Below are 26,427 nucleotides of genomic sequence, written 5' to 3'. Positions count from 1 at the left end.
TCACAAGAATAAATATAAACGTCAAGACTTAAGTTGTGACTGATCTCCTCATTCAGTAGTTTCCGTATAGATACAACACGGCAATGACAATGCCTGGCCTGAGGACAGCAGCAGACGGTATCCCAGCCACTTGATGAAACTGATTCTGGTGCCTCTTCCATGAGAGCGCTAATGATTTCTTCCCACCTCACCCACATCCTCCAACACAAAGGAGCACATTCATAGGTAAAACACAAGCAGTGAAAGCTTAAAGGAAGTCTTACTATAAACATACATACCATATTTAAATTTCTCTCATTAAATCCACAGAGAACAAAGAAGACATTTCCACAAAGCTCCTTCAAAATGACATGATTGCAAACATGCATACTCAGCCACTTCAAAACTGCATTCTGGGGTAGAAATTGTTTGACCCCAAATACATCCTACAAAATAAAAAGAAGCCCAAGAATATCTCAGCATTTCATTCTGGTACACGAACCTCCACGACCCACCTCAGAAGCAGAGACCAGTGCCACATGCCTCCACAGATGGCCTCAGGAGAGAAATGGCAACCAGTGGGTTTTCAAACTAGGACACCTACGCAGTATGTTTACTAAGGCAAAAGCAGATGCTATTTAAATGCTTTACTTATTTAATAGATGCTTTAAAAAGCAGGTGTGTATTTAAAGTTTCAAGTGAAGAAAAGGAGGCAGAAAATCACATTTACAGCAGACTTTTACTGTGGGAAATGGTCTTCATAATCACTCATACCAGGGCCAATCCCAAAGAGGTTCACCTGACTGATGGATTGGTAGTGACTTCTAAGAAAGATACTACACTGCTTGACCAGCAATGCGTCTGCCTAGGGCACAGCCAATCCATTCTCTTGGCTAGGGGGGCCAAATCCTGCCCAATGCCTACTGGGTTTTTTTAATCCCTTTTTTTGTAAATTATTATTGCTATAGTAGAACACACATAAAACAAAATTTACCATTTTAACCATGTTTAAGTGTTCGGTTCAGTGGCATTAAGTACATTCACACTGCTGTGCACCCATTACTACGATCCATCTCCAGAACTCTCTCAACATCTCAAACTGAAACTCTCTGACCCCCTTAAACAATAACTCCCCATTCCTCCTCTGCTGGCACTGCCTGGTTTTATATATGAAGTTTATTGGAACACAGTCACACTCATTTCTTTACACACTGTCTCTGGCTGTTTGCACACTAAGGTGGCAGAGTTGAGTAATCGCCACAGAGACCGTTATGGCCCACAAAGCCAAAAATATGTACTATGTGGACCTTTACAGAAAACGTCTGCCGACTCCTAGACTATATCAACCGTGAGGAACAGCTTCTGAACCTGTGCTCAAATATTTCGCGGGCAATCACTGGAACCTCAAGGCAGATCTCCACAGACTTGCACAACAGGAAATAGGAAAAAGACCTTCCTTATATTAAACCCAAATTTGTCCCCTTATAATTTACTACTCTTGCTGACGCCTACCCTGTGGGAGGACAAGCAGGAATGAAAAATTCAAACACCTACAGACAGTTTTATGGATTGAACTGTGCCTTCCCCTATCTCACCCCCCAAAAAGATACATTGAAGTCGTAATCCCCAGTATCTCAGCATGCGCCCTTGCTTGGAGACGGTCTTTTCAGAGATAATCAGGTTAAGATGAGGTTCTTAGTGTGTGTCCTAATGCAATATGAGTAGTGATCTTATAGAAAGGGGAAATTTGAACACACAGGGAGATTTGGACCCACAGGGAGAACGCCATGTGAAGATGAAAGCAGGAATTGAGGTGATGCTTCTACAAGTCAAAGAATGCCCAGGAAACCACCAGAAGCTAAGGGAGAGGCATAGAACCATAGAACCTTCTTCACAGTCCTAACAAATTAATACAGGCAGGCATGTACACATAAGTGACTAAAACAGCAAATAGAAAATGCCAGCCTGCCCAGGGTGCTGAGTAGGGAGTGACGAGAACTGGTGAACTGGAAAGCTTATGCTCAGCCTAACATGTGCAACGGCTTTGTGGTACACAGCTTCTTTTTCTTTCCCCCCAAAATAATCAATTATCAAGATGTCAATATTAAATAGCCTGCTTTTTAAAAGGTACAACTAAGTTAACGTTAAAACATTTCATGGGCTGTATTCAACATTGCTTCAAGCCAATTCGGTCCACATACACACCGCCTGGGATCTGTCTTCTACAAGATAACCAATCAATATCTAAAACCAGATATCAGGTCACCTTAAATGTTCTCTTCTCCATACTAATCACGCTAAGATTATCTGGGGAGAACCAGGAAGTAAATGCCAGATGCAGAGAAGGTTGCATGAAAATGTATCCGTTTCTAAAACTGCTGACTTTGACTCTACGTAATGGTTACATGTGGTAAATGCATATTGTTTTGAGCTTCTCTACCAAAAGTAAGTTAATAGGATGATGCATTACTGATTTAAATCACAATAAGCCAAGCTTTCCTTTTGACTGACGAAGGATGTGGAATTGATCTTATACTTCAGGATACTTTGTTACCCAAACACTACTGTGGCAAACTCCACTGAAAATTATGTCAAAGCAGGACAGTATTACAGAAAAAGAAAATTCACCTTACACATTTACAGGCCCTCCTCATATCAACTTTGATGTCTTATAATTTACACCTTTGTATTCTCAGAAAGAGTTAGGATACTCAGCTTTCACGGAAGCAACATATGCTTTCCATACCTAATTTAAAAATATTATGGACATTTACTCTTTCACTTTGTCGCTTGTCCAAGATATTATGAAACACCGTTGTCTAGAAAAGTGATTCCCAAATACCAGTCTGTTTAGCCTACATTAGAATTACATAGGGTGGTTGGTAAAACCACAGATCCTGGGCCCCACTCCAGATTTAACAAAACTGGAGTTTTGTTAAACCTCTCCAAGCTGGGGAGCAGGAGTTGCATCTTTACAAAGCTACCAAATTACAATCTGCAGGGATTAAATGAAATTGAAAACATTCCTATGAAACAGCAATTTCCGTTCTCCATTAAAAAAATAAAAAATAAAAACGGGGGTGGGGTAGAGGGGGAGGGGCAAGGATGCAGCCACAGCAAATTAGCAACAACCTAAATATCTACCATAGGTTTCTGGTTAAATAAGTTCCTACATAAGGTGGCTCCTTATAGTGGAAAACTTACAATGCAGCAGTTAAAAAGACTGTGATAGAGTTTTATGTATGAACTTGATAGTTCTCCAAAAGTAAAAAATGCAATCTGCAGAACAATACGCATAGTAGGAAGCTGCCTACATTAAAACAAAACATTTCTCCCCGGAAATTCTCACACAAGGTCTATAAGAAAAGATCCCCACTGAGCACTGTGCTTGATTCTGAGGAAGGCACTAAGAGAAGCCCTGACAGTTAAAGGGGGCTTTATTTGTAACCTCTAAATTGTGGATAACAAAAATTGATGCTTCTATTACCCAAGACATTAAAAATTAATTTGGTTTGAGGGGGTCACATCTTATCTACAGTCTGGTCACCTATGCAGAGAACCCATCTTATGTGAGGCAGATATGAGATCAAAGTACAGTCTGTATTTCTTGTAAAACTCTCTTAAATGGCCAGTAGATATGTGATACCTTAAAATATGTGATTTTAAGTATATATTTCTATATGGGATCTTGTGTGTAAACATATCATATATAAACCATAGTGCATGCATAATGGACCATATGGCTTCAACTGGCTCTCAACTCCTCATACAAACTGCTTCCTCATCGAACAGAGTGTGGGGGTCACATAGCTCCAGGGCTGGCCCCAGTGAAGTTACTGGCTTGTGTAATAGGGGCCATATAATAAAATCCCATAATAGTGTCTGTAGATCAACCTCAGTGTGATCAGGGGAACGGTTCATTTCCTGTCTCCCATCTCCTGACGACTCCTACCATGTTTCCCCGAAAATAAGACTGGGTCTTATATTAATTTTTGCTCCAAAAGACACATTAGGGCTTATGTTCAGGGGACGTGATCCTGAAAAATCATGCTAGGGCTTATTTTCCAGTTAGGTCTTATTTTCGGGGGAACACTGTATGTACCAGTTCACTGAGTAGAATAAAAGGCAACTCCAAGATGGTTTACGTTATTCTCTCCCAGACTTTGCTGTGCTCTCTTTGTATGGTGGGTGGAGGTTTGCACTGATATGTTAACCAGGAGAACATGGAGCTCAGACGTAAAGTGAATGATACTCCTTCCCTCACTTCCCACTATCTGGAAGAACCGGTGAAGATGGGGGAATCACGGAAAGAGATCCCACTTTCCATTGATAGCAAAACATAGAGGAGGAAAGAACAGATTCTCCCTCTAATGGCCAATTCTTCAGATTTGAAAATTTGAGGGCAGGGAGCTGTTCAAGTACCTTAATGAGAAGATCAGGTAATCGTCCTAGTTTAGTTATAGGGCTAGTAGCGAAGGTGATTGAAGCCACAGGAGCCAGGGCAAAAAACATTTTAATCTTTTTGGCCAGCGCCGGGATCCGTGAAAACGCTATAAAACCTGTGGGAACAAAAGGAAGATAGGTAACAGGAATTCGATCTTCTGGGACTTTCTCTGAGAAGGCAAGGGGGTAATGCGTGACGCCCTCTAGTGGCAACCTGAGAAACATGCAAGCAAACACTTGCAATGGGGTCCTCTGAGCTTCTATGTGAGGATATCCTGAGTTTAACTAAACTAGTAAATCAAGCATTTGTTAAGTGCTTGTTTCAATTTTCAACCTAGATATGCACTGGAAGAAACCTACCTTGCTACTAATATAAATCGAGCTAAGGAGAGACTGTATACCTAACAGCTCAGCCTGACCAGCCCCATCCCCCTGTGTCCCTCCCCCCATCCCTAAGAACAATTTACAGAAGCATCCAAATCAATCACCACCGACTCGAAAGGGACTTACACATTTAGCGTGCCTTAGCATTAAACTAGCTCTTATCTTCCTCTCAGGTCACTTCTAGCCTTAAACTTGGCCCCAGAATGTCACTTCAGAAAGCAGTGTGGCAGAGGACATTAAGTAGACAAATTATAGAGGTACGAATATAAATGAAGAAAAATGCTTAATTCGGTGAATAAAAAAGGCAAACGTTACTTTTTGTTTGTGGCCTCTCAAACTGGCAAAGACTGGTGGTAGTGAGGGTGAGGCAATTTAACCACATTTATTAAGACACTTAAAAGCATTCTTGTATTTCACATAGAAATTCTTCTAGGAATGTATTTATTCTAAGGAGATTGCATGATATGAGCACAAAGATATTAGTCCCAGTAAACACTAAAAAAGGGAATTATATAAATTAGGAACAGGTTCCTAGTCCCTAATCAAAGGAACTCTCGATTTGCTAGAATTATGGGCAATTTTTGTTTTCTTTAAACTTTTACTAAATTTTCTATTTTTGTTTACAATGAACACACATTACTTTTACAGTCAGCATAAATAAAAAATGCATATGACTTTTAGAAACTATTTATACATGGCATCTTAGTAGTTTTATTCTACTTAACTTTAAAAGCAGTGTACTTTCTTGTTTGCTTTTTTAAAATCTCTGCATTTATAAAACCCTCTCACATCCCCATATTGCTTAACTAGAAAAATACGTAATAGGCTATGGCTTGCGCTAATTCCTTTAAATTCAAGAGCACCACACAACATGTTTATCCATTTATATTAGAGTCTGAATTTCCAGAGAAGATGAAATACTACCAAAATTCCTTGCCCTTGCTCTAATTATTATTTCTACTTGGCATTAAAAAAATAAATAAAATCTATTTGAGATAACATTTTTAAAATATATTTTACTTTTCAGAGCAAATGCAAACTTGGTAATAACACATTATATCAACTTTCAATCTTCATTACATACATACCTATCGTAGTGCCTTGAGAATGTCCCACATAGTATACCTGTTCTTGGCCAGTTTTATTCAGAATGAAGTTAATTGAAGCTGGGAGGTCATAATGTGCCATCTCATCATAACTGTAATCCAAAAATGGAACTCTTTCACTAAGACATTGCATACAAATACAACAGCACACAAATAATAAATGTGTGGTTTGATGACTAATCAAAAACTGAACACAGCTGGGTAAACCAGGACTGAGCGCAGGAAACAGAATATTTCCGGGACTGCAGAAGCTCCCTGGGCTCCCTTCTAATCCTGCCTCCCAATAGTAATCATTATCCTGATTTTTACACCATAAATTAGCTCTTCCCATGTTTGAACTTATCTATAAATGGGATCAAACAGTATGTATTCTGTATTGGGCTATATCCATAGTGTCTCACATAGTTGTAGATTGTTCATTGTGTAAACACACTTAATTTGTCCATTCATTGCTGATGGGCATTTGGTAGTTTCCAATTTTTCACTATTACAAATAATATGCCAATAAAATCAATACATTCTTGTACATGTCATTGGTAAAAAGCTCTCATTCTTGCGTTTCATGTGCTTAGGTAGGGTCTGGTTTTACAAATGGGAATCAAGTCTGGAGGATCCATAGCCTGGTCTTCTCTATACCTGGTACCAAGACAGAGGCCCCGGACCCATGTGCATGTGTGTGTCTGTCATCAGGAGATGGATGAGTCAGTTGTTACCACCACTTATGATGTGCCACATTCTTTCCCTGTATCCTCTTCTTTAATCCTCCAATAATCTTTTAAGATAGGTATTTATTATCCCCATTTTACATAAAGAAAACTGAGAACCAAAGGGCTACGTGACACGCATAGTCCTTTGTGTCTCAGGTATTAATTAGGTCACACAGGTATTAATTAGTAGAGCCAGAAATAAGAGGAAAATTTCTAGATATAGAATAATGAACATTTAAAATGTGTGTTTATGGAGGAAGAAAGGTTATGGGACACAATTTACCCAGCATTCCACACTACCAGGAATGCCAAAATAACTAAAAATTCCTAATTGAATCTAATTCTTAAATGCAGTCATTTACTGATAGTTTACCTTATTGCTATTTATTAAATCCCTAAAAAGGTTTAAAATCTTTCATGATTCATCAGTTTCCCCTTTCACGTGATCGTGAGTTATCCATCTATTTGCCTTGCCATGTGTCTGCATTAAGGGTACTAAGAAAATAGACCCCTGTCATAATCAATTCAAATTTACCTGAAGGCCCAGAATTCATCCTGAGAAACAGAAAGCGTCTTGTGTTTCCGAGACCAGGTGTTTCCCCTGCTGTTCCCCATCCACACGTCAAAACCAGCATCTGCCAGAATGAAGCCCAGGCTGCTGTTGGGCAGGTTTGTGACCCAGTTACTGGAATCTGCCAGCAGGCCATGTTGCAGGAACACTACTTGTCTGGGACCTGAGAAACATCCATGTTTAGGAGTTAGCAGCACCTCGCTTCAAAACGAACGCGATATTTTGCTATAGAGATAACGTAGGTGAATAATGAAATAGAAACAAATTAAAATATTGAGGTAGCAATGCACACCTATATAACACTAGTAAAGAATGGTTTTTAATCATTCATTCGTTTTTTAAAGATTTTAATTAAAATATAGATAACTACAATATTGTATTAGTTTCAGGTGTACACCATAGATATTCAACATTTATATACTTAAAGAAGTGATCACCATGATAAGCCCAGCAACCATCTGAAACCGTACAATATTATTGACTATGCTCCCTATGCTGTACATTATATCCCCATGATTATTGCGTAACAACCAATTTGTACTTCTTAATCCTTCCCCCTTTTTCACCCAACCCCCAACCTCCCTCCCATCTGCCAACCATCAAAATATTCTCTGTATCTATGAGTTTGTTTCTGTTTTGTTTCCTTTGTTGTTTAGATTCCACCTGTAAGTGAAATCACATTACTGTCTGACATATTCCACTCAGCATAATACCCTCCAGGTCCATCCATGCCACCACAGATGGCAAGAACCCATTCCCATCTGTGGCCGAGCAATATTCCATTGTATATATGTATGACCTCCTCCTCTTATCCATTCATCCATCAACAGACACCCAGGCTGCCTCCACGTCTTGACCATTGTAAACAGTGCTGCAATGAACATATGGATGCACGTATCCCCTCGAAGTAGCACTTTGGGTTTCTTCAGATAAATACCCAGAATTAGGATTACTGGGTGCTTCTTTGTCTCTTGCTGTAGCCTTTGTTTCAAAGTCTGTTTTGTTTGGTATAAGTACTACTACTCCAGCTTTGTTTGTTATTGTTTCCATTTTCATAAACAATCTTTTTCCATCCCTTTACTTTCAGTCTGTGTGAGTCTTTCTATCTGACGTGAGTCTCTTGTAGGCAGCATATGTAAGAGTCTTGTTTTCTTATCATTCAGCCTAAAGAATATATTTTTAAACAGCGCTGGCAAAGCAGCAACTGGGTGATTTTTGCATATATAGTAACAAGACACTTTTTAAAATATATTTTTCAGAATGTATGAAATGTTTCTACACTTTGCTCCAGTAATAGGATTTTTCAGAATGTATCCTAACAAAATAAGCCAAAAGAAAAAAACAAAAGATCACACACACAAATTCATAAATATATATACACATACTTATTCATATAGACATACATACATATATTTATTCAGAGACATACATACACATATATAGAGGTACATATATATATACACACACATATATATATATGTGTATATATGCAAATTTATCTGCTACTCATCTGTACCTGAGCCAGTGATATAAGTGGAAAAAACAAAGACTTGAGAGCTAAAGAAACCTGACTTCCAGCTGCTTACACAGTGTTAATGTTACTCAGTCATTCATTAAACAAGCATTTATTAAGTACCACCTATGTGCCAGCATACCAGCTATATGCTGGGGACATAGCAGAGAACAAAAACAGCAGCAGGAAAAAAAAAAGTTCACCTTCATGGAGCTGACATTATACTGACCATGAGTTTTAGAGTCAGACAAACCTGGGTTCAAATTTGTCTTCTCCAAGTTTTGATGTGCCACTTTGGGCATGGAATTTCAACATCCCCGAAATTGATAACATCCCCTGAAGCATGGAAATGTAATACGTAGCTTAAAGGGAGTAATGAGATATGACATATTATATGAAATAGTTCTTAGCAAAGGGTCCGAAACACAGTAGGAGTTCAATAAACATTAGCTCACATTTTTAGGTGGATAACCAGTCTGAGTTTCAGTTCCATAAAAAATCGTTAAGAGAAATAAATGAGACAATTATCTGGTATAATGACTAACGCATAGGTCAAAAAGAACAAATTAGAGCTCGCTTTGCCTTCTGCCCATTCTTCATAATAGTGAAACACTAGAAACAAGCTACTTGTTGAGTGGTCAAATAATTAGTCTTATCCACTTGATGCCATAATTAAGCCATCAACAATGACAAGGATTGCATCAGCACAAAAAAGCTTATACTGTAGCCTTGAAAGGGAAAAAAGAACAGAATACAAAATTACAGACTCCCTGGACTCTGGCTATAGCATTGATGTCCCACAAATGAGAAGGAGTGTAAAATATCAAGGACAAAGGAAAAGAATGATTCATCGGATAGTCAGATGGGAAGTGAACTGACAAACTTTTATTTCTGTTAATGTCCTAACATGGATTTGGTAACCAATAAATTGCTTTTCAATGACTGTCCCTCTGATGCAAGGTGGCCTCTACATATCTGACAGCATGAATGGTACCCCCTGGAGGGATGAGATGTGGGGTGTTGCTCCTCTCATTGTAAAAACAGTGGGACCAAGCAAAGGTCCCAAATGGCTATGATTTTCTAATCCCAAAGTGGCAGCCCTCTGCCAAGGACCTATAGGTGACCTTCTGCTAGGGGGAGGAGAAGAGAAAGTAAAGAGGCCAAGATCGGAGCAGCTTTCTGTGACCGCTTTGCCTCCGAATGTTTGGATTAATGCTCCCTTCCCAAGTCTACATTGACTGTGAAAGTTCTACATGTAAGTCACTGCTACAACATCTTATGAATAGGCTCCCTGCCTTCCGTGAAGATAATAACCAGTTGGAGAAATAAGAATCATAAAAAGTTCAAAATTATACACTTCAGTGTAAGTGACAATAATAATTACTGAAAGGAATTCATTTTTAAGTTGTAGTCGATGAGCTGTGTTTTAAATGAGTTCCTCCTAAACAGAGTTGCCTCAATGGAGGCATCACAACATGCAGCGCTGTGGGAAGGGCACCCAGAAGCTGTGCGACGGTGCTAACATCTCCCTTGGCATGGTAAGACATTTTTCACCCATCTAAGGTGCTTTGGGGCTGGAACATGAGGAAGAAGATATGACCTTAAAATATGAGAAAATCAGACTGACCGAAGAAAGATTTTGGCAGCATACGGGGACCACTGGGGCAGGACTGCCTTGCTCCAAGAGGCTCTCCTACTGGTCAGCGGTAACAGAACCACATGTCTCCCTGTGCAGTGGTCTCCCCTAGGGAAAGTGAATTAGAGGGGAGCCAAGGACAGCATGGCAGGTGGCCACATTCCCTGCTGCTTGTTCCAGTCTAGGCCTCTTCAGACACTTAGTGGGAAACCTGAAGCTGCTGAGTGAGCTTTTCATGGCAGAATATTGAGAAAGGCAGAGATGGCTTAAATGTGGGATGGAGGAGAGGAGAGGAGGATAATGAGTGCGGCAGACAGGATGGAGGTTGTAGTTCCCTACCTTTTCTTGATGGGGAATATTTTAAATTCCCTTGAAATCTCTCTGTACTTCCTTCCTAACCCCCCAAGAGCTTTAAAGCAGACATGTGGGAGATGGCAAGTTGAAGATACAGCAGGAAAACCTTTAAACACCATAACTCCTGGATTCCCATGGGTAGCAAGGAACTGCTGATGCTTTCTTAGGAGGTAAGCATGCTAGGAAATGCAGGTGGCCAACTCCCGCATGTACTCACCACACATCTGCCTTTTATGGCAGTTCAGGGGCTTCTCACAATATCTGTAAATACCCCTATTTCATCTCATACCTAACCATTTACTCTGGCACAGGAGTTATTTCAGGGAGTGACTCTATCCTCCTAAGGGACTTCTCTCACTCTACTCTCCATAGAAGGGTTTCCCAAAGCTTCTATATTTGCCCCATACATTAAATTTCTGTGGACTTGCTTTGCCTGAAACAACCACTAGTGCAATCCAGGTTATAAACAGTCTGTGTTTAACAGAAAAACAAAGAAATAACAGTTTAGTTAATGGGAATTTGAATAAATTTACATTGAGGGGTCATCTGTGGGTACTCCTTACCTCTGACTCTCTGCCACAGTTGGGTAGCTACAAAATCAAAGTGACTATGCAGAGAAAGAGAACACAGCTACACACATATATACATGCTAATATGCAAAAACAGATCACTGTGTAGACCCCAAAGTGACAGCAAAGCCATCCAGCATGTGTGAAGGGAAGGGGTGGTAGACAAAACACAATGATGTGTTAAGACAGTTGTAATAAAGAAAGGGACAAGGTAGAAGCCATTGGTTTTCTAATTCTCCTTTTTGTTTGTTGGGGTTCCATCATCCCTCACTTCAAGCTGAATACAAAAGCTCAATGACTAACAGATACAAAAGATGGCACCAAGCAGGAAGGAAACAGTGAATTTGCTCTTTAAAAGTTAGATATTTTCAAATCTGGAGGACCTGGGCCAAGAATTGCAAAGGGTATCACAGACCCCATTGCTTTCTCATGGGGAATGCCAGCAGGCAAAGAAAGGGGTTGACATACAAAGATGAATGGCTGACAAGTGGCATGGCCTGAGAGCAACCTGGGCCACTCACCTGTGTCTATTCATTCATCAGAAGAATTATAACTGAGAGCCTGCTATATACTAAGCAAAGCACTGAAAGTTAAAAAATCAAGAAGTACGCACAATTGAAAACACACATTACATTTTGTGTAAACCTTTCCTGGTATCCAGGACATAATTAGCCACTATGCTATATGCAGGGAACACAATGTGAGTAACCCATGTTCCTTCCCCAAGGAGCTCCATTCTAGTCAAGGAAACAGACATACAATTACCTTCTAGTTCAGCGTGAAAAAGGCCAGACCACCACCCAGTAATGCTCAGAGGAAAGACAAAGTTACTCAGCCGGGGGCAGGAATATTTGAGCTGGATATTAAGTGAGAGACAGATAGCCCTACAAAGGGTTCTGGTGAAGAAACAGGAGCCTGGTAGAGAAAATTAACACTGCACCCCAGGCTTCAGCTGGATGGGACCCAGAATGCACATTATATTTCCCTGTGTGAGTCTGATAACCACTGGTAAAGTTCAGTCTGGGGATAGAAGGGATATGAAAGACTTCATGGAGTGCACATCCTTCCAGGCTGGGCCTGTTTCCTTTCCTCCCAGAACAAAAGGGTCCCTCTGAGGAGGGAGCTGCTGAGGACGTAACCCATTGGGCTTCCAGCACCCATGATTCCATTAGGCCTGATGGGTCATCAACAAAAATAAAATAGTAACAATCCCGTTCGGGGTGGAAAATGGGTACTACATTGCTTGTCCCCTCCTTCTGGCACTCAGTGAATGAAAACTGTGTGAGAAATCAGCTGAGGTCCAAAGAAGAACCAAAAGATCAAGGAAGAAGTCACAAAGATCAGGTCACCGGCATGAAACAGACTTGGTTCTTACTAGCTCTGAAACCTTGTGGGATTTATTCAATCTCTCTCTCAAGTGTAAATGTCCTTTTCTAAAGGGGGAGGGATGATATAGCGGCTGATATATAATAAAGCTCAAAAATAATAGTAGCTCATAAAACAACAAACAAAGGCACTGGAAACAGGCCCACCCAGTTGCTCCCATCAAGGGGAAGAAGGGAAGGTATGATGCCATTCTTTCCCATCCCACTACCAATCAAAGATTTAAAACTTAAAAGAATATTCATTGTAAACCTACTGTCATTCACATCTTCCAGTGAATTATTATTTTTTTATCCTCAAGATTTTATTATCTTCATGATAAAAACATGAAGCCTAGAACTGGATCACTTGGCCCTTTCTCTTCTTATCTCCTCCCAGTTCAAAATGCTTGCATCTGTTAATAGCCAGCATTCCCTTAGATGTGCAGTTGGGCTCAACACATTGAAGCCTCGGGACGATCTTTGTAGTTTTAGCCTTTCTGTGGAAAATCAGCTTAGTCTGCCCATCATAACCACTCTGCGTCCTGTCAAAATGCCGTTTTCCCTGCGCCTACAGAGAATCCTTGCCCTTCTTGTACTGTGTCACTTTGTGGGGTTGGTGTTTGCCACACTTCTTACAGGAAGTCCGGTGGGTTTTGGAAACGCTCGTCGTGTTTGTGAGAGCACTACCAGCAAGGAAAGAAAGCCCAATGAATGATTTTATTCAAAAATTTTTTTTCACCTAGCTGAGAGAAGCTGATTGAAATAATAGCTAGCTATTATCATGTGCTTCTAAGCTCTAAGGTACTGTGGTGGAAATCCTGGGACATTGGTACTATTACCATTTAACAGACAGGGAATTGTGTCTAAGAGAAGTCAAATGATTTGACCAAGGTCGAATGAGAGCTAGCCAGTGTGGGAGTTGGGATACGAACCCAGGTACGTCTGATGCTAGGGGTCCACGCTCATAAATGCTTTACTATGGGTTAGCAGGAGAAAAGTCATTCTAGACCATACAGAAAGTCCTCAGAGAGTAATAGCCCAAAGAGGGCAAGTGATTTTGGAGAGCGCTGGACCAAGGGCTTGGAAGAAGGCAATCTCTAGGAGATGGAGGAGACAGAGATTGGGAGACAGTACATGAGACTCAACCTTGCCTGCTCAGCAATGCTTCCAAGGACCAGCCTGGTCCATGCCCTAGAGCACCTGAGGCTTGGTTTGTCTGAGCCACAAACCAACACAACAGGACAATGGCTGACTGCCCCAGCTGTGCCTACACGTGATTTATTTATCCCAAACTGGCTCTAGGGCTGGGGGCTACGGGAAAGGCCAAACAGCACCGTGGCCCAGAGAGGGCACATGATGCTATCATCGTCACTTAAATAGTTAGCACAGAGCCAGCAAAGAGAAGTAGCCCAGTAACAGCCCACCACATGCTGCCTGCCCCACTGGGCCCAAACGTGGGTGGAAGTGAGGAGGGGATGACTCAGGCTCCGAAAATGAATCTGCTGAGCCCACAGTCTCCCAAGAGGAAGATGATCAGGTGGACAGGGAAGTTCCTCCTGCCTCCAAGGCACTGGCCTTCTCTACAGGGGCAGTGTCTGGAGGCCCCCACTAGGTTCTAAAACTGTGTGGGAAATCAGCTGAAATCCAAAGGAGAACCAAAAGATCAAGGAGGAAGTCACAAGGATCAGGGCACTGGTGTGAAACAGACCTTGGTTCTTACCAGCTGTGAAACCTTGTAGGATTTATTCAGTCTCTCTCAAGTGTAGGTATTCTTTTCTAAAGGAGGGATGATATAGTGGCTGATACACAGTAAAGCTCAATAAATAATAGGGACTCATAAAAAATAATAAATGCATACATGTAATGAAATATTATTAGAACACAAGCATAGGCAGGTGGGTCAGAGTGAGCAAGAGACAAAAAGATGCTACCCTGCTGGCTTTGAAGATGGAGGAGGGGGCCAGAAGCCAAGAAATGCAGGCACCTTCTAGATGTTGGAAAAGGTAAGAAACTATATGATGATAAATTTGTGCTGTTTTAAGCCACAAATTTTGTGGCAATTTGTTACAGCATCAATTGGGGCCAGCTGGGGACTAGCTTTTACTCCCATTTTTCTGATAAGGACTCAGAGGCACAATGTAGCTAAGAAATCTGTGCATACCGTGTTTCCCCGAAAATAAAACCTCGCCAGACTATCAGCTCTAATACATCTTTTGGAGCAAAAATTAATATAAGACCTGGTGTTATGTTATTATGTTATGTTATATGTTATGTGTTATGTTATGTTGTATGTTATGTTATGTTATGTTATGTTATGTTATGTTATGTTATGTTATGCTATGCTATGTTATGTTATGTTATATAAGAACCGGTCTTATTTTACTATAATATAAGACCGGGTCTTATATTAATTTTTGCTTCAAAAGACACATTAGAGCTGCTGGTCCAGCTAGGTCTTATTTTGGGGAAAACACAGTAGTATTTGTCCTAACGGCTACCCATCATGTGACCCACACTTCTCTTTACAGCAATTTCACTGTTGCAAGAGAGCTGTCAAGATCCACCCCATGTTGAAGATAAAATAACTAATGCCTGAAAACAGAAATTAAGTCACCTGCCCTAGAATACTCACTTAGCAGGGAGCCAGAATTGAAACACAAGTCAGCCTCATTCTAAAGCTTTTAACCACTACTCTCAATAAAAATTCATTAGAAAACAAAGTGGTAGGGGAGATAAGGTGTGCATATAAGTATTCCATTTGTACCCAGCCATTTTAAAGCAAGCCAAGCACTATTTCCCAAAACGGGTTACATATCAAAAATCACCCGGGGCACTTATAAAACATACACGTTTCTGGCCCCAGATCTGATTCGTGGAATCAGGAACTCTAGGGACAGAACCTGGAAATATTTATTTTTGACCAGCTCCCTCGGCTCTTCTGACGCAGCTCATCCATAGGGGTGGATGACACACCCAGCCGTCAAGGTGTTGCCCCTGACGAATCTTTGCCAAAGCAAAGTTCAAAACAACTGTTTGTGTACACTGAAGGCAGTTATTCACATCCCAGAATGTCATCAGAGCAGCCCATCAGATGCAGAACTTTTCAGATACTATTGCTGATTCATTTAACAACTGCTTTATTGGACAATTTATTTCCTAACTAGGCAAAAGGGAAGTCTGATTTGTTGCTGTTTTATGTACTTAAGTCAAGGCCTATATGTATTTCCTTATTTTAGCCAAATAAAATATTCTGACTATCATGGGATTAACTTGCTCAATACTTATTACACAAGGCCGCGTTCTCTAGTTTAAAGAACTGATTCTGGAAGTAGACTGGCTGGCCCACTATCCGTTCACCTAAAGCAAATTCCTTTCCCTCTTTGAGCCTGGCAGGCTCACCCACTAAAATGAGGGTGTCTATCTAGAACACAGGTTCCTAAACCCAAGGATTTCACTTTGGAATACACAGGGGAATGTGTTAAAAATTTAAGTTTCAAAGTCCTTGGCCCAGGGAGGACTCTGAGATCCTTCTAGAGCTAATATCCCATGACTTTCTGAAATAAGGTAAAGCAGATAAAGAGAACGACTTCCCTATAAATTATGAATTTCTGAAGTTCAATTCCCTTATGGAGTTAGTGCAAAGCGGGGGTAGCTCAACACTTGATAGAGATTCTGCTTAATCTCTAGATAGAGAATGCTTGCTTAACATTGAGAAACAGCATGCTCATACTCTACAGGTAGCCAAGAGCTTTCTAAATATGGGTTCCAAACTGCCTTGTCAGTAGAGGTTTGCCCAGCCAGACAAATGATGGTCTAAATCATGGGATTCTTTACTGGGTCTATAAACATTCTACAAACACATGTAAAATTTGTGTGTGCGTGGGTGTCTATTTTATTTTACTAGAGAAAAGGCCCATTGCCTTCATTCGGTTATGTACTCCAATTCTGACGGCTGCTCTAACTCACTCAGGCTGCCCACACAGAGGACATGGTGTTGCTAGTTGCTATGAGGGATACAAAGATGACAAAGACACAGCCTCTGCCTTCAAAGAGTGACTAAGGGAGAGTGTGGGAGAGAAGTATAAGAATAAGTCAACCTCAAAGCAGAATAAGAAAAGCACCTAAAAAAGGGTGTTAGCAAAGTATTTGGGAGCAGGAAGGAGACACACATTCCCTCTGTGTGTCTCCTTCCTGCTCAAGCAGTCAGGGAGAACAGGCAGTTAAGCTGGGCTTGGAAGGATGGAAAGAATTATTTTTAAAATATATAGAGAAATGAAGATGGTGGGCAGGGTGAGTAGCATTCCAGAGGTTGTGTTCACCAGCTTAAGACCATGGAGACTTTAGCAAAAAGAAAATAACTCATTTGGATTTGAGAGTGTCTGAAAGTTCTTTGATACTTATTAACATAACAGATAAAAACTTCAATTACATTATTCATAGTTTGGCTATGGTTCCAATTTAAACCTGTGCCGCTGATAAATGATACATGTTCCTTGGATAATGGGTAAACACAGCTGGCAACCTTGTGAAAGAGGTATTCTAGCCCACTAGACTCACTTATTTGGAGAGTCGTGAAGCTCTGTGCACATGGTGACTTTCAAAGGCTTGGTGCTGTAGAGAATGGGGGTGAACAGTACTGACCACAGCTAGGACAGAATACTAAGGAAAGGTGTGTAGCTTCCTTTAGTAGGCCCCTGAAGATGGTTGAATGGCAAAATCACATAATTATGCCTGGCCTCTAACAAGCTTAATCCTGCAAAACTACGTACGATGGAGGAGAAGAGGGAGGCTGGCGGAAAGAACAGCAGTTGGCATGGGTAGAGGAGTCATGTGGCTAAGCCCTGTGATCATAAAAACCTCCAATAATCTCCAAGTGAAGCTCTACATACAATCAGAGAGGAGCACTGCGACAGGACTGAAGGACACTCACTATACAGCTTTCAACACCGCAATAGAGGGGGAAAAAAAAAACACTTTAAAAAGGGTAAGAGGAACAGTTCCACTTCATCTCCAATAAATGAATCACATTTTAATGTGTCTTGCAATGACTTATAAATAGTACAGATGTATGGTGTTATCTTTGTGTGTATTAAAAGTATTAATTTCTTAAAAGACAAGCAAACTGAATTTTCATATTCCTGTTTTGAAAGTCTTTGATTTTATAATTTGTGGGAAGCCTCAAAAATAGAAACGGCTCAAGCCTCTCTCGGGTTCTGAGTTTACTTCAGGCATCCAGTTAAAGGGTAACAAGAACACAGGGTAGGTTGGTGGTCCAGCAAAGAGAAGGAAGGGATGAACCAAAGCCATATAACATGGGTGGCCTGGAATACTTGGCAGCTACTTGAGAGTGGGAGTCAAGAATGATTCTGCTGGGAGGCCTGGTGGTTCAGGTGGTTGGAGCGCTATGCTACTAACACCGGTTCAATTCCCACATGGGCCTTGAGCTGCACCTTCTACAGTTAAGCTTGTGAACAAGGGCTCTCCCTGGAGCTGGGCTGCCATGAGCAGCCGGAGCTCAGTGTGAGCTGCCATGAGCGGCCAATGGACTGCCTCAGCCGGGAGAGCGCAAGGCTCATAACACCAGCATGGGCCAGGGAGCTGTGTCCTACACAACTAGACTGAGAAACAATGGCTTGAACTGGAGTGGAAGTGGGGGAGGTGGAAGAAGGGGGGGGGGGAGAATGATTCTGCCCTTTCCAGTCAAGGCCATTAGGAGGGTGAGAGTTACTAATAGAGGAGGAAGTGGGGAGAGGAAGCAGCATGAATGAGAGGAAGACAAATGTTGTGTTGAGTGTGAAGGACCTTATGAATTCTTTTTGTCTGTTTGGCTTAGATGAGCCAAAGCAACTCCACTGACAACACTGCTCCTGACTTGGAGAGAAGGATGAGGAAGAGCCTCTTGCTTGGATCATGGAACTGCAAACCAACAGTTGGAGAAGGACGCACGCACTTCTCAAGAAAACCACAGATTGCTGTAGATAATCGAGTCACTGGTCATAGATTGCCTTTAAAATTCCCCCTGAGCTCAGCTCACAGCAGGTGTTACATATGTGCCACTGATCCCTTACAGGGAGGCCTCTGCAGAATAGAGGAAGAAGATGGGACCTAGTGCTATGACCAGATTTAGAGTACTTTCAGTCTATGTTCCCCATTTTGAAGGTCAAAGGTATCATAACCCGGCCACAACCCTGCCAAAAAAAACCCCAAAAAACGAAAAATCACCAAACAGAATGTAACCCACAGAATGTAACCCACAGAATGTAACCCACAGAAGCACAGGGTGATAAAAACTAAAGGAGAACTTTGACATCATCCCAGCCAATCAATGGACTGTTTTTACAGATGAAGAACCCAAGGCCTACAGATATGAAAGCACACAAGTACTTAGAGGCTGACACAGACCCAGCACTGAGTTCTCCCAAGTCTTCTTCCTACCGCCTGGGAGCAAATCAAGAATCATGTTCACTTTCCTCATATTCCAGGGCACAGCACCTTCCCTTGCAATAGTCATGATAAATACACATAGGACATGTGGCACTATTTACTTTAATTGCTGTATAGACAGAGACTCCTGGAGGTGGCAACAGAAACAGAAGAGGAGACACATTCTCTAAGCTTGTTTTGACTGCGGTCCCCTGCATCTTTTAACAAGGACTCACATTACTAATTATATTAGTCAAATAACCACTTTTAAGAAAAACAATATCAATACATATTTTTCTTTATATGCGATCTGAAACCAGTATACAGGGTTTACTTTTAAAAACAGGAAGGAAACCAAGATCATATGATCACTCTGGAATAAAATATATGTTTTGTGTGTTTGGAGCAAAAGGAAAAATAGAAGCCCTCACTACTGCTCACTATTCATTTTTGTAACAGTGCTTATAAGAAGGAAACTTAATAGCATGTATCTATAAATCATAAAAATCTCAAGAATTAGAAATTAAATTTCAAAAAGAACATGGGCTGTTTTGGGCCACTTAAGCATTATGAACAGCCATGTTACAGTTAGAATTTATGGCAGAGGAAATAAATAAATCAGATTATATTAAGACTAAAGCAGATAATGATACAAAGCTCACATTAACACAGAAGGTTTTTTAAGTTTGCTTTGAATAATAATTTGGGAAAGAATTGAGGCAAAGGCGGCCCTTCTGCTCATATACAAATTTAATTGAAGAGAGAGTTATCCAATTAACTTCATCTCAATCTTAACTTACTATGGCAGGTTTCTAGAATCAGAAAATGTTAAGAATCAAGCTACATGTGAAGAGATAGTTGACTAAAGTTCAGATTCTTAGTCTGATATTTAACAATTTATCAAGTAGTCTCTCTAAAAATTCCTTAATCTGGTTACTGACATAAAAACTGGCCAAATTCCAGCAATGCAATTACTTTTCAAAGCTTCCCTATCTCAATACAGAAAACATCCATACCTGTGTCAGAATGGTTCTTCCTCCCGTGAGGGATTCGGTGGAGGCAAAGAATATATCCATCTTCTGTCTCGACTAGATGTTCCTCACTAGGAAATCCCCAGTAAGAGATAATTTCACTCTATAACAATAATGGAAATTCTATAGACAGAATCTGACAAGATATCCCAAATTAACAGGCAAAAGAGAAGACAGAATGTCAATGACATTCTCCAGGCTTTACTTAAGAAATCAAATGTGAGTGAAATTTTAGTCTGCTGAATCCTAGTAGCTCACTCATCACAAGACTAATTCCTCCATTTGTTTTTATCCATGGGTTCTCCTCACAGGTTTTGGTTAAACTTTGATTTCATCATTCTAGCATGTTCTACACCAAGGGTGTCTAATTTTACCATAGCTTTGGACCTCTTTGTCTCCATCCTGGCTCCCAGGCACCAATAAACACTCTTGTTTCTTTCTTTTTTAAATATGCCATTTAATACTGTGATCTATCACTATCCTTGTTTTAGGAGGTCTCATCCTGGGAAACAAAGCATAAAAGGCATTAATCAATGAACTACTAAAATTACACTAATAAAACAAAGAATGGCAAGGTGGAGTCGAAGAACAAGAAAAGATGAAAAACAAGGAATGTGATGGATTCACTTCTACGAAAAGATCCATGGGGCAATTGTTAACGAGGATCTCAGTAGGACATGGGAAACTCAATTATCCAGAAGAATTAACGTAATTCAGTGCTCATTATCCTCTCTACCACAATACATGAAAGACTTTTATCATTTTTAGAGAAAAAAAATTGAACCTTAAGACCCTGGTGTCAGGTCATACTCTCTTGGATCACTGTGAATTTATCTCAGTCTCTGAGGTTGCCTGATTCTTCCGTTGGTCACTGCACTGTATGTTTTAAAGTTGCTGTTTTCTTTAGTAATCTCTATTTTCCTAATATCTTATGCCCAAATGAGATATCAAGATTTTATTGTTTCCTTGGTTAATTACTTTGAAATATTTTAATGACTCAAGGGTTTATTTTTGCTTATTCTAATAAAATTTTTTTCAGATATTTTGATTTTTGTATTCAACTGTGCTCCCTAGGCATTGCTAATCACAACCCTTGTTTGATATATTGTAAAAGCAGCACTCAGTAGTAACATTCTTACAAACTTTTGATTCTTTTTTATTGTTCTTTAAACAGATTTAGCCAGACTTAAAAATGAAACAAATTTATAAAAAATATCGTTTATCTCATGAAAAAGTATATAGCTTTAACAGTAAGATGAACTCTGTAAAATATACATTACCTGGTGGGAAAGCCTAGCGAACTGAATCTAACATTCGGAGAACATGAAAAGCACAGTGAGATATAAAGAGATTAGAGTTTGTGGCTCCATGTAGCCCACATAACTGAATTAAAAAAAAAATAATTAACATTTGTCACATGCATTTTTAAAGCTGGTGACTTTGAGAAACTTACCACATTCATATTTGTTTCAGGATCCACTGTCAGCTTCCCTCTGGATGTCTCAGAATGCAGGGTCCCAAGGACCAAACAGAACACCAAACCCAAGAGCCACATTTTCATTCTGTATAAAACAGTCTGTTGTTATTTATCCAAGCTTCACTACACATAATTATGTTGGTAAATTAATGTTCCCATAAAAAGTTCTGAAGCAAGTTTAGGGCAAATAAAAGTTAAGTGAAGGGCAAATATGAAAGAAATGACTCCAGCCATATCTGGAAGCAAAAAAGGGAAGAATTCTTTTTCACTAGGAAACCTCCCCACCAGTCACCCCAGTTCATATGCTACTCTTGGAGCTCAGCACATCCACTCACCTCTTTACCCACAGGTTAAATAAATTGTTTCTGGAGAAATGACAGAAGAGAGGACTTAGAAGAAACTAAGCTGAGAAAAAGAAAGATCTACAGAAGTCCAGAAGCCTGTTAACCTCCCAACTTTTCCTCTCCAATTGTGATTTAAACATTTTAATTTCTGCAAATACTGGCTCTTGCCCCTCACTATCTACTCACTTCCATTTCTACCCAAAATCGTATGTCAGGATTCAAATTTGCCACCCAAGGGAAAAAAAGTAAAAGAAAAGAGAGCCTGCAAGAGAAACTGGGAAAGAGGACCACCTCTCTCTCCTCTCTCTCCTGAGACCCTCCAACCAACCACCAACAAAGACCATCTAGATTCTGGCCGCAATGGCACACAATCACAGCGGTGAAGACTTGGAGATGGATGTTAAAGGCAAAGTGAGGTGACAGCCAGATGGTTAGAGCAAGGCTGGGACTACAGCCCAGGCTGTCTACATTTTTTAAAATAAATATAATCACTTAAAAAGATGCTTTGATGCATGTCCATACAAAAACTGGTATAAGAATGTTTAAAACAGATTGTGTATAGTAGCCCCAAACTGTAAAAGCCCAAATGGGTGAATAGATAAACATATTATGGTATGTACATACTACTCATCAATACAAAGGAATAAACACACCATGACATGGATGAATCTCAAAATAATTATGGTGAGTAAAAGCCAGGCCCCCCTCCCAAAAAAGGATAAGTACTTATGATTCCATTTATATAAAACTCTATTGACAGAAAGCTGATCAATGGTTGCCTAAGGAGAAAAGGGGTGGGAAGAAAGGATTACGAAGGACTATGCACAAGGAATCTTTTGGGGGTGATGGATATGTTCATTATATTGAATTTACTGATGGTTTTACAAGTGTATACATGTCAAAAATTATAAAATTCTGCATTTAAAGTAAGTCTTGTTATTGTATGTCAATATAAACACAGCTGCTTTTAAAAGATTATGCTTAAACTGAGCACAGGCATATCTCCACAATATTGCAGGTTCAGTGCCAGACCACTGCAATAAAGCAAGTATCGCAATAAAGCAAGTATCGCAATAAAGCTTTATTTATTTATTCAATCTGGAATATCTCCGAGGTTTGCCTGATTATTCCTGGAATCTTAAGAAACTGGTTCTCAGGAGATTGTAAAAGGGAATCGACTCCCTTCTGTTGATGCAAATCCTGCTGGTGCTGAAGTTATTTCTCCAAGCAGTGGTGAATCCTGAACTTTTAGATGGGGGGAATATTACCTTAGGTCTGCACTGGCAAAGCAAGCCCACGTGTGTTTATTTACAAGTTTGTATTTCTTTATGGTGGTTAGAAGGGCTGAACCACCCTGGGCTACCTTTTATCATAAATTCAACCTTCCCAAAGCCCTTTCTTACTAGGGAATAATGAGTAGGTTGAAAAGGAAAAATGAAAGGTTATAAGCACATTGTAAAATTACGGAACATCTGACATAGCTGTTTTCCATTCAGCACCTATCCTACAGAAACCTGGACCAGCTGTCCACAGAGGAGTCTCCGGGAGGGATTACAGCTGAAGCTACTCAACAGGAAAAATCTCCCAGCTAATTTTTCCTTTCAATACAACACTAAGGAAGTGTCTCAATCTACTACTCAAGTGATTTTCGTAAGGTTGAAAACTGACAAGTGCAAACAGAGAAAAAGCCCCTTCCCGGCGGGATTCCCTGTGCTTTTCCCCGACTCTCTTAGCAACTTTATCTCACCTCTTTCTATATTGTAACACTCCGATTAAGTGTTTGTCTGCCCTCGTTTCACTCCAGCAGGAGGGCAGAGTGGGTGTCTGATTCCACTTTGAACCCACAGAACCTATCCAAGTGCCAAGCAAATATTATAATGAGGCACCGCACAGATTTTGCAAGGTGGGATAGGGTGGGTCCAACAGTTTAGCGGCTGAAGAAAAGCCCCCAAAGTAGCTTGTCATTTAGCTTAATAAAAATTACAACAACAACAATAAAAATTTCGGCTCCCATTTAAGCTCTTGCTATGCGCCAGACCTCGCAGGCAGCGCATAGGCCCTGCAAGGCTCATTACTCCTCTACAAACCCTATACAGTACCCTTAAATCCTTTTTTGAGGACACTGAGATTCATCCGGGTTAAACAGTGAAAGCAAAGTGCCAACTGGTTAAACAATATCACCGGGATTTTCACAGGACCGGTGCCAAAGTCCAGGCTGTGAGCAAACAAGTTAAAGAGGTCGGACAGGCTGCCAGAAGGAGCTAACGGGAGTCGAGGACAGAGAGGAAGGAGGGAAGCTGGGAATCTGGAATCGCGGCTGTCACCGCAGCCCGAGGCCTCTGGGCAGCTTTACTGAGTGGCACCTGCGCCTGTCTGGGAAGTCGGAGGGCACCAGCGCAGGGCGGACAGAGCCCCCGACTCCTGGCTTATCGGGCGGTGCCTCCAACCCGCCGCAGGTGTTCCAGGCAAGACGCGCCGGGGTTGGCCAAGCCTAGAGGGTGCGGCTGGCCCACGGAGGCTCGGGGGCAGCGGGACTGAGCCCCGGGGGCGGTGCGCGGCCCTACCCTCGGAGCAGGTGGAGGCAGATCCGGACTGCCGCATCTGCACCTGGCGGCCCGGAGGGGGGGCACTCACCTGGAGCCTTCCACCCCGGCCGCGGTCCGGAGTCGCAGTGCCGGCTTGCACCGGCGGTTGCGCCCGGAGGAGACCTGGCGGGGGCGGAGACAGCCGACCCCAGGGTAGGCGTCCGCAGTTAGAGCCGCCAATCAGAGCAGCAGGCCGCAGGGAAGTTCCGCGGAGACTCCGCCCCGACTGCACGCCTGCCCCCCCCACCCCGGTCCAAACCACACGTGGGCCCCAGCGGAGCATGCGCCGTAGGCGGGCCCTAGAGGTGCGGCGGCCAGGCCTCCACCTCCCGTTCCGCAGCGGTTCCCCAATTCCACTTACAGGCTGCAACAGCCCGGTATCTTAACTGTGGCCCAGGACCACCTGCCGCGCCAGCACCCTCTGCTCCAAATTATAGGCTCCATAGAAAACCCTTAGCGTTGTGCCTGATGCAAAGCAATCTTGCTGTACATTTATTTATATCATGCAAAGGCAATACACATACACAGAAACATATGATTCACCAGAGTTGCTTGAGAAGCAGATTGACAGAAGTGCTAACAACTTATGACGTCAGTAAACATATCCATAAACAGAAAACCATTTATGAATAAGGTGCAAACAGCCTTAAACTGTATGACCCAAGAGCTACAGAAAGAGTGCTCTTGTTCTTGAGGACTTGAATTATTTTATTTTTCTTTTACATTTGTAAAAACTATTCACTGAGTCAACGAATATCTGCGGAGCACGCATTATGTGCAAGGGCTGGTGTTAAACATGAGGAGAGATTGGAAACTCATACAAGATGTTGCCTGTGAGCCTGGGTAAATCTAGCAAGCAGCAACCACAGCTCCTAGAAGTTCTGTCCATCAACAGGCAGGAATCTGTAGACCAGTGTACACACGCGTAGAAGAACTTCCAGACTCCATATACCCACTGGGTCATACTTTGACCCTGGGAGAGTTCGAGGGCAGCCCAGGGAGACTGCCACAGAAGGTATCCAGCCTGTTGTAAAGGAGAATGTGCTGCTGAAGCCAAAGTCTGAAGTTCATGCCAACATGCAAGAGCAGGCTTTCTGTCTTTAAGTCTCTAGGGACAAGACATTTCTGGTGACAGTTTGCACAGCAGGCACTATCTGGTGGACTTTGCCTGCAGCCTCTTCTCTTTCCTACAGCCGTGAGCCACTAGGTCCGCAGACACCTCTCTGCCACCAGCATCCTTCCTAACAAGGCAGTTTCCTCAGCCTCCGTCACTTCAGTGTTTCACTGGGTAGGGACGACCCAAGCCTTCACGATTCCCACTTTGTGAGATCGTCTCTGGAGGCTGGAGGGGAGTTCTGCTGAGTCTCAGCAATGATCTTCACGGCTGTCGCTTTCCCAGTCGGGATGTGCTGGGCCAGCTTCACCGCAGCGGAGTCGCCCTAGTCCGCGCGCTCGAGGAGACTGCTGCCAGAGTGAGCCTCTGCTCGGCACAGATGGCTGAGAGGCCCGTGCGAGGCCCTCCGGGCTTCCTGCCCTGCGTGGGGTCACGGTGTCCTCACATCAGCTTACATTTGGGAAACGCTGGTGAGAAGCCCTGCCCAAATCACCTCAAAAGAAAATCAGTTCAAAGCTCACCTGATGAACTGGTCTTTAGAATGGAATCAAAACACTATGCTAGACAAAAATAAAAATAAAAATAAACTAAATAAATACTAACAAACTAAAAAAGAAATGAGTAAAAAGAATGAAGGAAAATGGAGAAAAGCTAAAAGAACAAAGAGAACAATGAGAAAAAGAAAGAATAAAGAAAAAAATGAGAAAAAGAAAAAGTAAAGGAAATAACAAACAAGCAAAAAAGACAAAATTGCCAAAGCAGAAAAAACCTGCTTGGGTCAAAGTCCCTCAGATCACGGAAAAGCAGATTTCTGAGCTAGAAGGACC

The 26,427-nt window shown here is 41.5% G+C and overlaps 1 protein-coding gene and 1 pseudogene across 3 annotated transcripts in view; both read right to left on the bottom strand.

Moving 5' to 3' along the window:
- The window catches only part of LOC308508345 (lysosomal acid lipase/cholesteryl ester hydrolase), a 38,366-nt gene extending 13,635 nt beyond the window's left edge, over positions 1 to 24,731 (bottom strand). The window contains exons 1-7 of one of the 2 annotated variants that reach the window (XM_081074810.1): positions 24,536 to 24,731; positions 21,534 to 21,642; positions 20,066 to 20,183; positions 7,155 to 7,353; positions 5,895 to 6,004; positions 4,402 to 4,538; positions 279 to 425 (exon numbers count right to left, since the gene is read on the bottom strand). In XM_081074810.1, coding sequence (XP_080930936.1) covers positions 279 to 425; positions 4,402 to 4,538; positions 5,895 to 6,004; positions 7,155 to 7,353; positions 20,066 to 20,183; positions 21,534 to 21,641 — 819 coding nt within the window. In that variant the 5' untranslated portion in view covers position 21,642; positions 24,536 to 24,731. The remainder of the gene's footprint in view (positions 1 to 278; positions 426 to 4,401; positions 4,539 to 5,894; positions 6,005 to 7,154; positions 7,354 to 20,065; positions 20,184 to 21,533; positions 21,643 to 24,535) is intronic. The other variant, XM_081074811.1, reaches the window with a different exon arrangement.
- LOC308508196 (large ribosomal subunit protein eL42-like) lies at positions 12,979 to 17,215 on the bottom strand (annotated as a pseudogene). Its single transcript has 2 exons — positions 17,184 to 17,215; positions 12,979 to 13,309 (listed from the first exon to the last, which is right to left on the bottom strand). The product of its transcript is annotated as a large ribosomal subunit protein eL42-like (transcript).
- Positions 24,732 to 26,427: the final 1,696 nt, after the last annotated feature.

The sequence above is a fragment of the Rhinolophus hipposideros genome (assembly GCF_964194185.1).
Source record: "Rhinolophus hipposideros genome assembly, chromosome: 15".
Taxonomy (NCBI): domain Eukaryota; kingdom Metazoa; phylum Chordata; class Mammalia; order Chiroptera; family Rhinolophidae; genus Rhinolophus; species Rhinolophus hipposideros.
The sequence above is the reverse complement of the archived record's forward strand: the minus strand, read 5'-3'. Positions and strand labels throughout refer to the sequence as shown.